At 40.4% G+C, this 13,262-nt stretch overlaps 1 protein-coding gene across 1 annotated transcript in view; it reads left to right on the top strand.

Annotated features, from left to right (window-relative positions):
• Positions 1 to 11,279: 11,279 nt before the first annotated feature.
• LOC147050862 (aryl hydrocarbon receptor-like) overlaps positions 11,280 to 13,262 on the top strand; it is an 8,387-nt gene continuing 6,404 nt past the window's right edge. Inside the window, exons 1-2 of the mRNA XM_085921262.1 lie at positions 11,280 to 11,336; positions 11,455 to 11,564. Of these exons, the coding sequence (XP_085777388.1) occupies positions 11,327 to 11,336; positions 11,455 to 11,564 (120 nt within the window). The 5' untranslated portion in view covers positions 11,280 to 11,326. The remainder of the gene's footprint in view (positions 11,337 to 11,454; positions 11,565 to 13,262) is intronic.

The raw sequence follows: 13,262 nt of genomic DNA, 5'->3' as shown, positions 1-13,262 counted from the left end.
TGTGTGTGTGTGTGTGTGTGTGTGTGTGTGAAAGAGAGCAGATCTGTTGACAGTGAACCTTTCACACTAACAACACAACCCTTTGGCTCACTGGCCTAGTTTAGTGTGCACATGTTTGTGTTTCTTTGTGCGTGTGTGTGTGTGCACCCTAAAGGGGTGTGTAAAGCGGTCATGTGACCCCAATGTTTGCATTTGAGCACAGAGACGCATCTTGTGTGTCTTTGTGTCCTGTCAAAACACACGCGTGTCACATGGCCGCATGGACACGGTCACTCGCTATGACAGCGTAGCCATCATTTTACTGAGGCCTCTGGACCTTATGTTTTATGCATTGATTTGCTCTCAAACCCATTGAGAGTCAAAATATTCTATGGACACATTTAAGGCTGTTGTTCGATGTTCGATGGCAATATGTTTCTCGAGTTTTATTGAACCAAGGCACATGCAATATAAGAAAACCTCACGATGGATGGATGGTTAGATGGATATGTTTAATTGCCGCCACCACAAATGGCTTATGGCTAAAAATTAAAGTAAACACTGCACAATTAATTTAAAATCCATCCATCGATGGATCGATGCATTTTAAATTAATTGTGCAGTGTTGACCTTAATTGTTAGCCATAAGCCATTTGTGGTGGCGTTAATTAAACATATTGGCGGATAAATTATCCCACAAATATTTTGAAATAAGATGACATATTAATTATTCATACGGAAATTACAATCAAGTGAGGATAATGGAGACGTCATGTAAGCGCCTCACCCCTGACCCATATTCACATATAAAATCTTCATCGCTCCTGCTTCGCGCTCATTGGTCCTGGAGGGTCGCTGGTGCGCGCTCACGTGTACCCACACCGCCCATGTTTCCAGGAGACTCTCCCGCATGCGCGCGCACACGCCTGCCGCTATAGCGTTTATAAGTTTCTCTCTGAGCGAGTGAGAGAGATCGCGAGCACGTCGTCAATCTGTGCTGGGCGTACCCGCCGGTGGAATGCGCGCCACCGCGGACCTTCCCAACGCCCCCCTCCCCCTGCCTCCACTGCAGCTTGCATCGGGGCCGATAATTTTTCAGTACAGCACCAATGTTACCGTATAACATGTTAATTGTTTTCATCTTTGTTTCCGTTTCTGGGACGAATTTAATGTTTTTTACCATCTTTAACGCTGATGGGGCGCGCGTGCGTGCACCTGGCGCATCTTTTGTGACGGCCGTAACCTTGCATGGACGTGACAAATTGAGCGTGCGTATTTGGAACAAGCGCATCTATGGGACAACTATTGTGGATTATTCCAGCAATTCTGAAGCATTTTGGTGAATTTTAAAGGAGCGAAAATCCGTCCAGTTGGGAGCTCTCTTCAACAACCAGGCCTGTGGTTTCTTGCGATTGTTTTGATTTCAAAAGAAAATGTTTTTGGAGCGTTGATTTGCTGTAATAAAAGCGGAATATTTGCGCTGGTCGTCCATGTAGCGGAAGAAAGAGGCGCAGAGTGTTTGCGGCTCTTCAGGCTTACATAAGCAGTAGCGTCATGTACGCAGGACGCAAGAGGAGAAAACCGGTACAGAGAGCGTAAGTTGTTTCTATTTTTTTCCAATTAGATTTACTGTTTGTTACATGAAGAAAAATAAAACTAGTGCAAAAATATTTTTTCAAACAGAAGAAATTTCAAATAGTTGACTCTATGAAAGTTCGCATATTTCAAATAATCTTTCTGATATAATCGGGAAAAAATCATTAACAATACAGTACAGTCCATATGATCTAAATTTGATCGAAAGTGTTTGTTTACAATTAAAATGAGCTTTGCGGTCAATGTTGTGCACCATGTCTTCTTTAATGCCTGAGGATTATGTTGCTGGCCCGCTATTTCCAAGGCCGGATTTTGACCTTCAAAACAAACATGCATCAAAAAATAAATCCATACACAGTTTTAACGCTGCAAGCTGCATTGCACATTTTACCACTGCAAATAAATAAAAACGAACAGTGAACAATATCGTTTAACACTTTAGATTGCTTTATTCTGGCTCTTTAAATTTGGTCGGAGGTGTTCTCATACGTGTTTTCATGCACGTGCGAGTTTATACGTAACATCAAAACAAATGTATTTAAAAATGAAGTAAAAATATTTGCATTAGATGCCTTGAAGCTTTTGACTGTTTTTCCCCCCAATAGTTTAAATGAAAGAAAAAAAAAATGATGCGCATATACATATAGATTGACACAAATTCTATTAGACGAGTTTAATCATGTGATTTAATCGAGGGGGATATTTAAAGTAGAAATTCGTTACAAACATCCAATACATTATTTAAAAAACACTTATAGGGGATATTGCTCACTTTTACAGAAGAATTTAAAACAAAATTGGTGAATGGCAGTTGTGTTTTTTATATTTGGAAATGTTTTGGGTTTTTGAAAACATACACTTAAGTGAGCATATGTGACATGACGTGTGCGTTGAAAACAAACAAAACAAGCACAAATATGGAGGTCAGCAGAGCAAAGCAGGCCAAGTATGCTGACATCCTTCAAAGATGCAGTCCAAACACTCACATCTCGTAGTCACTGATAAAAGAACATTTTATTTGAAAAGCAAAAATAGTGCTTCATTCCCTGTGGTTTGTTCAGGACAATATTAATTATACAATGTTCTAAGGAATCCGTATTAATAAAGGCCTTGGACACAGAATACAAGAGCTGTAAAAAAAAAACATTAGAAATTTAATGTCGTAAATGTTTGCAGGATAATTTGTGCTACATTTGCAGTTTGATTATGCTACAATGGTTTTCTATTGTGCTGCATTGTAGTTTCTAATTTTGTTAGTTATCTTATTTTATTAATATTTTGTCCCCAGAAAACACTCAGTATGATGAAAATTCCACCCACAATCACCCATTGCTGGGCATTTTGTTATACACTCGGTGCAAACTGTCCAGTACTGAAATTACTAGTTGTTAATCATCAAGCAATATCTTCAAATTACATGCCTTTGTATTTAGGATACTGACTGAACGTCATACCGACAATTTACTGTGAACTGTAATTTAATGCCCAGTAGAAAATGTACTCCAACCCCTGGCAAAAAAAAATATGTAATCATCAATCTCAGATTATGGTCATTCAGTTTAATTTTTTATCGAAAGAAAAAAAAACAGATCACAGACATAAAACTAAAGTTCTTTCAAGTGGCAACTGTAAGGCTTTTAGAAACAAAGAAATTTGGTGAAAAATTTGGTGGTCAGCAGTCAACAGCTACATTTTTAGACAAAGTAATGTAAAAACAAATGTGAAATTATTTCCATTCTTAAAACTAAGACCGGATCAGATCGTCGAAGGCAAGCATAGATCTAGGGAGGCATGAAAGCACAAGACAGAAATCGTAAAGATGTCATGAAAACAGAAAATGCACCATAAAGCAAACGAGGAACAAAAAGGAGCAAATTGAACTTTCATAACCGAAACAACCTCAACAAACGCCATCATAAACTTCAACAGCAAAAAACAAGGTTAGAATGGGCTAAAGAATAAATCAAAAATGTATTATTTCAATCAATCAGGTTTTTTTCTAACTAACAGATTCTGAGACTGGTAATTCCATAATTTTTGCCATGGCTTGTATCCAATCAAGAAGAAAAAACAAAACAATTGTGCTTGGATCATTAACAATAGTTTCATATTGTGTGGTAGGGTGAAACAACCGTCCAACGAGGGGGCAAAGTCCAACCCGTCTAAGCGGCACCGGGATCGCCTCAATGGGGAGCTGGAGAGGTTGGCCAGCCTCCTGCCATTTCCAGAGGAGGTCACGGCCAGTCTGGACAAGCTATCCATCCTTCGACTAAGTGTCAGCTACTTGCGAGCCAAGAACTTCTTCTCTGGTATGTTCCGTCCCAATGTCGGCAATGTCTGTATGTGAATCGTTCAAATTTGCTGCCTTGACGTATTTCTGTAGTTTTGAAAGAGAAAGCGGACGAGAACAGGACATGGGATAGGACAGCAGATGAGAAAAGAAACTTAAAGCAAGTAATTAAGAATATTTAGCCTCTTGTTAGCAACCAAGTGAGGGCAGAAGTCGTTCAGGTTCAACAGGTTTGCTGGCTAAACTTGTTGACATGGGAAGTGTGTGATAATCGTCATGCCAACTGTGGAGTTGTTGCGTTTATCGCATTAAGATAAGTGAGGCTTTAAATACTCAGATGAGATCAACAATGGTTTGTTTACTTTGTCTTTTATTCTGGTGTTGGATGTGCATGTTGACCAACATCTTCCAGTTGATCAGAGTTCCCGTGATGAGTAAAATGCGAGCAGCCACCGCCTTATTGCGCCGATTTTATCACAGAGGGAGGGAAGTAGCCCTCAATATTTAATCGAGACAGCACGTCTACGCGCGGCGGTGACGTCAAGCGATTTGAAGGTGAGGATGGAGAGCCACCATTAAAATTCGCACGCCAACCGACAAGCGCGTACGCTTTCCGGTCTACTATTTGTAGGGACGGCGTTATTTCAGGCAATAATCTTTCAAGAGGGAAAAGCTGCAATGCGGCCATCATCTGCTCTTGAGGGATGAATAATTCAAAGGAACTTTTGATGTTTAAAGAATTTATGAAATGGAGGCAGAGCAGTGTTTGTTTAAGGCAAAGGCTGGGGCAGGACAGAGGTGGGCCGAATGAAGGCGGCCGTGATCATTCGATACAAACTCGACTGCACGTATGCATTGGGTGTTGGCTTCGAGAATCCTCTGAACAGAAACCAGGGTCTTCATTTTTGAATATTTCATGAGCTTTTTTTAAATTTCCCCTCCAACAACACATGGACATTTTCAGCCCCGCCTGACTGAATTATTGATTATGGGTTTTTCCATAGCAATCGGTCAAAATGTCTTATTAGACACAGAGACCCGTCCTCTTGTCTAAATGCATTAGCCTACTTCCAGTACATGCTTGCTAAGTAATTAACAAGCTCAGGGGTACTTTCGTTAAGCAAGAAGCTCCACTTGAGGGCTTTGTCGCTTTGGGCTACCTTTGCGGTCAGCCATAATTTGTTGTATGTAAACACACTAAATCTTGCTTGTCAGAGGCATCCCAGTTCAGACACTTTGAGGAGAGAAGGGGATTGTGGGTATTCTTTAGATGGCGGTCACACTGGGACGACTGGTATGAAAACATAAATGGTCGGGATGGTTTTAAAACCATTCAGATGGCGATTCGTCTGTGATGGATGATATTGAACAAAGCCTCGGCCGTTAAGCTGGCATTATCCAGACCGTCGGCCATCTTGGTTGTTGTGAGGGGCTATAATGGATTGCCACTTCTCGACCAGGCTGAGGAAGGAAAAACGGCCGTGTTTGGTGGTGCGTGGAGGTGGGGGCGGTAAACATGTCCGAGCATGCAAGACAACCTTTTGGGTTATCCCAGCTCAAGCAGCAGCAAGACAAAAAAGATGATGAGACCATAGCTAAACAACAGCTAGACTGTTTGTTTGGCTCCACCTATTAAATTCTTCAGCAATTGTGACACGGATGGTTGGTTACAAACATCAGACAAGCCACATGTGTCATTTTATAATGAGGCCATCGCATGATTTCCTGTTCAACATGTTAGTAAAAGCTCTATGTATTGATTGATAATGAAAATAATGAAAATTTATAAAAAATTTACGAGGCTATTTATTATGATTTTATATATATATATATATATATATATATATATATATATATATATATATATATATATATATATATATATATATATATATAGCCTCGTAGATTTTTGTACAAAATAAACTCTGTTGTTTATGGTTTTCACAGACAAATGTGGTATGGTTGACAGATTAGGATTATAGCAAAACAAAGACGAAAGAGGTCTAAAATCCATTTTGCTGACTAATGTGCAGTATTATCCAATGTGACAGATGGCTCGCTTGTCAGAGTTTGCCTAGCACCTCGCTTGTTGCAGGCTACTACCTGATATTTTTGGTCTGGTTTAAATTAATCGGGTTTGGACTTCTTTTCCTTTGGGATATTTAAAGAAGACAACATGCAGAGTCAGCAGAGGTAGACTGTATGTGCTTGCCAAAACCTTTTACACAACGCAATCAGACAATGTGGATCAGTATTTCTGTTTCTACCGCCAAGATCCTGACGAGATCCAGGATGACACAAGTAAGCCAATAAGGGCTTTCCTAGAAGTACCCCCGCCCCTTGCCACCCCTCCTTGCCTTAAACCCATGGTCACATGACCACCACGGCGTAACTATCATTCTTTCTGATGCATGTCACATGGCAATTACTATGTGCCTACTTGGGTGGAGCCTGAAGGATCAGATATTCCCAGGTTCAATGCAATCGCAATCTTTTTTTTTCATGATTTTTGTAAATCATAATATATGCACCACATACAGTAAATACAACAACCAATCGAGCCAAGAAATATGAATATTTAACATGTATCCATGAGGTAGAGCATTATTTTGCTTATAAATGCATTCCTTTAATGGAGCCATGGCAAACATGGTGTTGTGCACACAGCCCCACTGGAAATAGCCATAAATACGAACAACAAATTATGCACAACTCCAACAAACAGTGCAGGCTCATGAATTTAGTAATAAGGAGGCCAACTGAATAAAAATCAATCATCGATGATTTGACAGCGCATTTAACGAATTAAACAAACGACCCGTGTCAACGTAATGAGCATCTGTTGTTAGCCTAATAGCAAAATTCACCAAGTCATTTGAATGTTCAGAAAACAAGAAAAAAAGAATCAAATAAGAATGTAGTTGACCTGACTTGGATGTGTGAGAAAAACAGTGAGCGGGCTGGCTGGGATTTTTTAATTTTATTTTTTAAATGCATTTCATATTATTTTGACAGTAGGTTAAAAATGACTTGGCAAGTCATACTATTGCTAACACTAGGTAGATTTGGTGGAATAGCTCGGCACACGATTGCAAACCATATGGAGACAGCCATCTTTATGGCGTACGTGGAACAGCTCGCCACCGTCACTGCAATCATCCCGCGTCCCCCCCTCCAGCAGAGTTGCTTACGTAAGCTGTAAAGTCCTAATGTGTCATGACATTTGTTTGTTTTGATGTCATATATGAAGCGACCATCCCCCATGTAGGGAGCAGCTATGTGGGCTACATAATCAGCAGTGGGTCATCCCTTCAGAACCGACCCCCATCCTGCCCTTCCGCACATCCTTCCCCCACTCCCCCGTCGACATAAATTGCCACTGCGAGGAATGCAGGCCAACGAAAGGGAGAACCTGTTAATCACCAGTGACCCCGCCCAAATCCCAGCAATCCCGCCCCATTTTACTCCATAAGCAAATATGCAAGCATGTGATGGAGAAAACCTCGGGAAACACGAAAGCAGCAAAGGGTTTGCGTGCCCACCCCACCACCCTTGCATTAGCGACTGTGTTCCTGTTCCTGTGTGTTTCGTGCAACCATGTGTACGTGTGTAGTGAGGGCAGCAGGGGTGGTACGTTTACATCGCGTGTTCACTCCGCAATGTTGGAGTTGAAACGTTCTATATTTTACTTGCTGCCATTCACACTGTTGGAATAATTAGCACACAAGCACACGTGCAAATGCATGCATGGATTGCTTGCACTTCATGCTAATGTAAATATTCACAAGAGTAAACTGGAATTGGTTACATAGTAGTGGAAACATCTCAAGTTCTATTGCGGTGCACATAGTCAGTTACAGATTATTTTGGGCTGATTTTTAAAATGTGAAATTTGGAATAAAAATAGCTTTATAGCATTCTAAAATAGCATAGTATTGGCCTTGTCAGTGTGACAGGCGAAATGCTTGCCGCCCCATCCTCCCAATGCTATGCCACCAACCAGTCACAATTAGCTCTGCGTCTAAGCAGCATGGAAGCTGAAGGCAGCTTAAGCATGTTTAGTTTCGACTCTGGGAACAGCCAGTAATCCCAAATCAGCCGACCTCCGAGAGGTCTGCAATGTTTCGTAATGGGTCAGGAGATCCGATAAGTCTTTGGGACCACAATCGTTTGCTGGTTTGAAGTTTTGTGGTTGATTCTGCGAGCAACTGGCTTTACTAGCTCCAGTTCCAGCAAATTTCCCACTTAGACAAACGTAAAATTTGCATTAATGAGTGTGTTTCATTATCTCTGTTGTTGATCAAACATGTGACTTATGTGTACAAAAAGCAAATACATTTCTTAAACTATTATATCTCAAGAAAATATTTATGTGTTGGTGTGTTGGGATGAATGAAAAATTTAACAGGATGTGTGTAATTTATTGAATAGAAACCTGTCGAAAAAAATCATTGGTGATTTGTTTAAAAAGAAAAGCTAAATTCCCCCAAACAAATTCATATTTATATTCCACCTGTTTTGAAAAAAATGAAATATATACATTTGTAAGTATAGACACAAATGTCTGCTTTAATTCCAGTAGCCTGAAACTTTAGTATCGAAGATCTGGGTGGGAAAGTAGGAAAGATTTCAAACAAATCAGCCTTGGGGCTGTTTTTGGCATCCATTTAATGGCCATAAAACAACAACAAACTTCTGCATAATGATGCCTGCTTCGTCCCGTGGCCTACATTTTCAAATCTGGCTTGCAGCCACGGCCGATTGCAGTCAACTTTGCCGAACTCACAGATTTATTTTTAATTTTGGCACACATTCCGACATAGTGCGTCTCGGGACGATGATTTGAATCATGTACCATAATTCTCTGAATATCGCTCTGTTTTTTTTACCCCAAAAATGCTCCTTCTTAGCGTATTTTGTTTTTCAAAAACATTGTGGTCACACAGTCACTTTATTTCCATCCATTACACAATTGCTTTGGTCTATGTGGGCGGGGCTATTCTTGTAATGGCCCCTGTCACTGTTCATTGCCAGTCCAGCCTTTATTGAGCTTAATACAGCCGGTTAATGCTGTCCAAATATAGCAGCATTTCATGATTCAGAGCGCTCCTATTATCTCATGTGACCTGACAGTAAAAACATGCAAGATGCGATATAAACAAGTTAGCTCTCCACAAAGAGAAGAGTGTTTGACTTATGTATTGCCTTTTAGCATTTAAAGGCACAGAGGCCGCAATGCTACAAAGCAAATCTTGTTCGTCGTGCCAATGTCGGCGTAATCCATCCACCTAAAAATAGTTTCTTAATTACCATGAAGTGAAAGTGTAGCTATCTTGATTCTGAAACAGCAGATTGCTTTTGTCTTCTATGGCTGTGTGTTTTTGTACGTCATCAAGCGGCATGCTGGAACGACGCCAAGATGACATGTAGGGATTGGGAAGGGAATTGAAGCAGCACAAGCCCCGAACATCCCCGCTAATCCGTTTGTAAATAGCATGATGGAACAAATTGAAAAAGCTCAAATATTTGGTAAATATTTGCTTAATGTTTTTATTTTGATATTAACGGCTAACCGAGGTCGGCGCTGGCTCTGCATGAAGCCATGCCACTAAGCTTCATGCTGGCGACTGGATGACCAAAGCTAAGATGACCTTTCTGCAAAAAAAAAAAATAATGTTCAGATGCTTCGGCTTTTATTTTTCAAGCAGCATTCACCTACTATTTGTTTGATCACAACAATGCAGTTACTATAAAAAGATTAATGCGTGACCGAATTATGTGTGAGAAAAACTAAATAAGACCTCTTTTAATTCAGTCAAAATCATCAAGGACCAGCAGTTAATTAAAAAAAAAAAGCTCCTGAATGCAGCTTTAATGAACTGTCTGATTTTCAGGGTCATTGCTCATCCGTCAGCTTTCATTTAATCAATCATCATTCATCAGGGCATACGTCAAAGCTCTTCTGTGTCTTCTGAAGTCTTCTGTGTCGTTAAACATCTTATTGCATTTGTTTTATGGATGTTTAATAGTGCCGTTAGCCTCAAAACGTTGGCGCTTATCCAGACCAGTGGCAACAGTTTCTCAAGGAAATGGCCAATAAAAATTCAGTAATATTCAGTAACTAGTCATATTTTTTAAGAACTAGGTCGCCATTGTGCCAAAAGTAATCATATGTCTATAATTAACTGTGGAAATAGTATGAGACAGTTTGCCTTGGATTCGTTGTTCAGCTTTCCCTTTGCATCTTTTATTGTCTACTTACTACACTGTGTAACTCTTAGATTTCTTTTGTCATTGGTCTTTAGAGTGCAGCGTTGTAGTGTCACATCATAGATGGTCCCTCTCTTTTTTTTTTTATCCATGTAGGTTCTTTGTTTTCATAGCACCCCATTATGCTAAAATAAGTCCACTGGGTAACGGCAAGATGTTCCATGCAGTTAACTGGAAACGCCTGTGGGTGACTGCGGCAGTGCCAGCTATTATTCTACATGTATGTTATGGCAGCGAGGAATGTAAATTTTTCATCGCCTACACTTCTGCCCACTGAAGCTTGCTAACGAGATCTGCTCTTTGTCCTCCTCTGGCCATTCAAGACGCTCTGTGTTGGCCCACTTTTAACCGCAGTATTCAACTATGAGCCATGCTGGAGCTACTAGCCATGCATAACTACAGTCTATGTTGTGTTGGATAAATCCACAAAAGATGGGAAATATTAGGCTATCGATTGCCAGAATATTTAAAGATTAAAATGAGCTTGTTTTCAAAAGATATAATTGGCATACAGTATTTTTTTTATAATCTAAGTGCCCAGATTTACAGCACACACTTCTGCTTTTAGCTCGACTGAACTCACCCCTATATATCCCTTCACATTTTTGTTTCTGATTTAAAAAAAATATATATTTTACTAGCACATCATCTTTCTCAGATATAATACAATCGAAATAATAATGCTTATAAATGAGGTCTCCATATTGTGTGCAGTAGGCCAAGTTGAACATAAAGTGATGTCATGAGAAAGAGAGCAACGGGCTAGCACATTAATCTCTGACCCCTGCAGGAGCACCGTGCCACGACCCATGATGACCGCTGACCTAAAAGGTTTAGTGGTGAGTCCGTATGACGTGATGGGGCAACGCAATTTTGGGTCAACTCCTGTTGTTGTCTGCAAAGAAGGGTTAACAAGGAGTCTGTGTGTGAATGGAGGTGTGGGCTTTCCAACTATCATATGGACTTGCTCAGACCTTCACACGGGACACGGCTTTGGTCTGACACCCCTGACCTTATTGTCAAACAAACTACATGTGATATAATCCGACACGCTTATCAGCCAATGGCGTGGGGGGATGTTACTCATATTAACTTATTGCTCCGATTGCCTTGTTGTGACTTGCAGAAACTAGTGCCAAGAAACCTGTGAGCCCTCAGCCAATCAGGGGCCCGAAGAAAGTAAAAGGCACAATGAGAATTGGTAGTGTATCGAAAAGGGAAATCTAGACAGACACTAAACACACAAGACTAAACAATGTATGTACCCCTGCCACCCTTTTCTAAGCCAGCTTCATATCATATGTCTCCTCTCTCCACAGTGGCCCTGACCAACAGGGACAGAGTCACTCCAGTCAGCGCCAACAATGTCGAGGGAAAAACAGCAGGAGCTGTGGAAGCCAAAATACCAGAAGGAGAACTTTTGCTGCAGGTCAGTAAAGACATCAAGTGATCAAAGAATACTCTTAATACGTTTTCTTGAAAGAAATGTTCTATATTCGTGCCTTTTGCACAAATAGCCCGTTGATCGGAGGACAAAGGCAACCTGGCAATTTGCCGGATTTGGCAGGCGGGAAGGTGAATTGCCAGAACGAAGAAGGTGACGTTAAACACCTGCCAATTATTTCTCTCGCCTTGTTGTGTCGGAACTTGTGAGCAATCGTCACTGTTTGAGAATTATTTTAGACATCTCGTCAGACACTGACTTCATCAGACATCGAATTATCTAGTTGCAAAATTCCATTGAAATCACTCAATGCAGTCTAGGAAATATTTACGGATGCTGTTCTTATGCTTCAAATGGTTTTGATATCTGTGTGAAAAAGGCTTTATTGAGGTTCTATGAGGTCTTTTTCACGTGGCCGAATATTTTGTGATACAAAACATCTGGCAGATCAGGTTAATTAAATTTGTCTGAACATCTGCCGGAAGTCTGGCCTCAACTTTGCCCCAAATTAAATATTTATTGCTCTACTGAATACTCTGATCTTATCATTGCACAAGCATTTCATATTGTACAACTATTGATTCATTCAATTTGGCCTCACTATAATATTGATAGTTTACGAAAAAGGCTAAACAGTCCATCCAGCCTCGATTCATGGCAGTTTTGTACTCTGTCAGTGATTGGATGGAGAAAAAACTCATTGGCTGCCAGATCGCTTTTGATCTGCTGGAGTCATTGATTTTCCAGTCCAATTCCTCCCAATGTGCACCACACTGGGATTCCAGGAGGGGAAGGAGACGCCAACCCATCTACCGCAACCCGATCCTACCGGGGAGGTTTCGTTATGTCGTCGTAGTCTGCAGTTCTTTGGACTCGCTCGTAATGAAACATGAAAGCTCATATGGAGGAACGGGCTCGCTCAGGAGTTGACTGTTCCAAAAAAGGGGGCCTCTTCCTGCTTACTTCTGGTTGATTTGTGCAAAAAATATTTTTCTTTCCGGCACATGTCAGGTTTTTCTTTGTGAAATGCGTAATACCGCCATTAATTCAAAACATAAGCTATGATTATGTCATTGACATTGATGGAAATAATTAAAAATGTCCAAATTCGACATAGAGTCCAGTCCACTAGGCTTATTGCTACAAGTCAAAAGGGTTGTAGCCTTAAATGATGGGATCAAAATCCACAACTAACAAAAACAAATGAATTATCATGACTCATAATATAATAATGAATTTTTAGTTCAATAATACGTCGTAAAGCCACCTGCGATAGTACAACTAGTTTGCCCCCTGCAAAAATGTTGGTAACAAGACGTCTGAGCTTCTAGGCATGTTGACATTTTTGTGCGTTTGTTGTGATCTGTTTGTTTACGGCATGTTGGTAAATGCAGAAAGGGCATGTGCGCACTAGGTGACCTGGAAATATCAGCCCTCTTATTCATCTCATCGGCTTCTTCTTTCCTCCTTTTTTGGTCATCCTTTTGCAACCTCTTGCATTTTCAATATTGATGTCAGGTTTAGCCCAATGCCATTGAGAAGATCCCACTCTTAAAAAGCATCCTTTCATATAGAGATGGCCCAAATGTGAACATTATTTCTTGTCATGCCAATTTCATTCTTGGTAGTAAATATTACATAACAATCCTACATGACTAAAATTAGCGGCATGAATGAACACTA

Source organism: Syngnathus leptorhynchus, chromosome 9, assembly GCF_054491065.1.
Source record: "Syngnathus leptorhynchus isolate UIUO chromosome 9, UIUO_Slep, whole genome shotgun sequence".
NCBI lineage: Eukaryota > Metazoa > Chordata > Actinopteri > Syngnathiformes > Syngnathidae > Syngnathus > Syngnathus leptorhynchus.
Note: the sequence above shows the minus strand (reverse complement) of the source record. Positions and strands in the feature narration are given on the sequence as shown.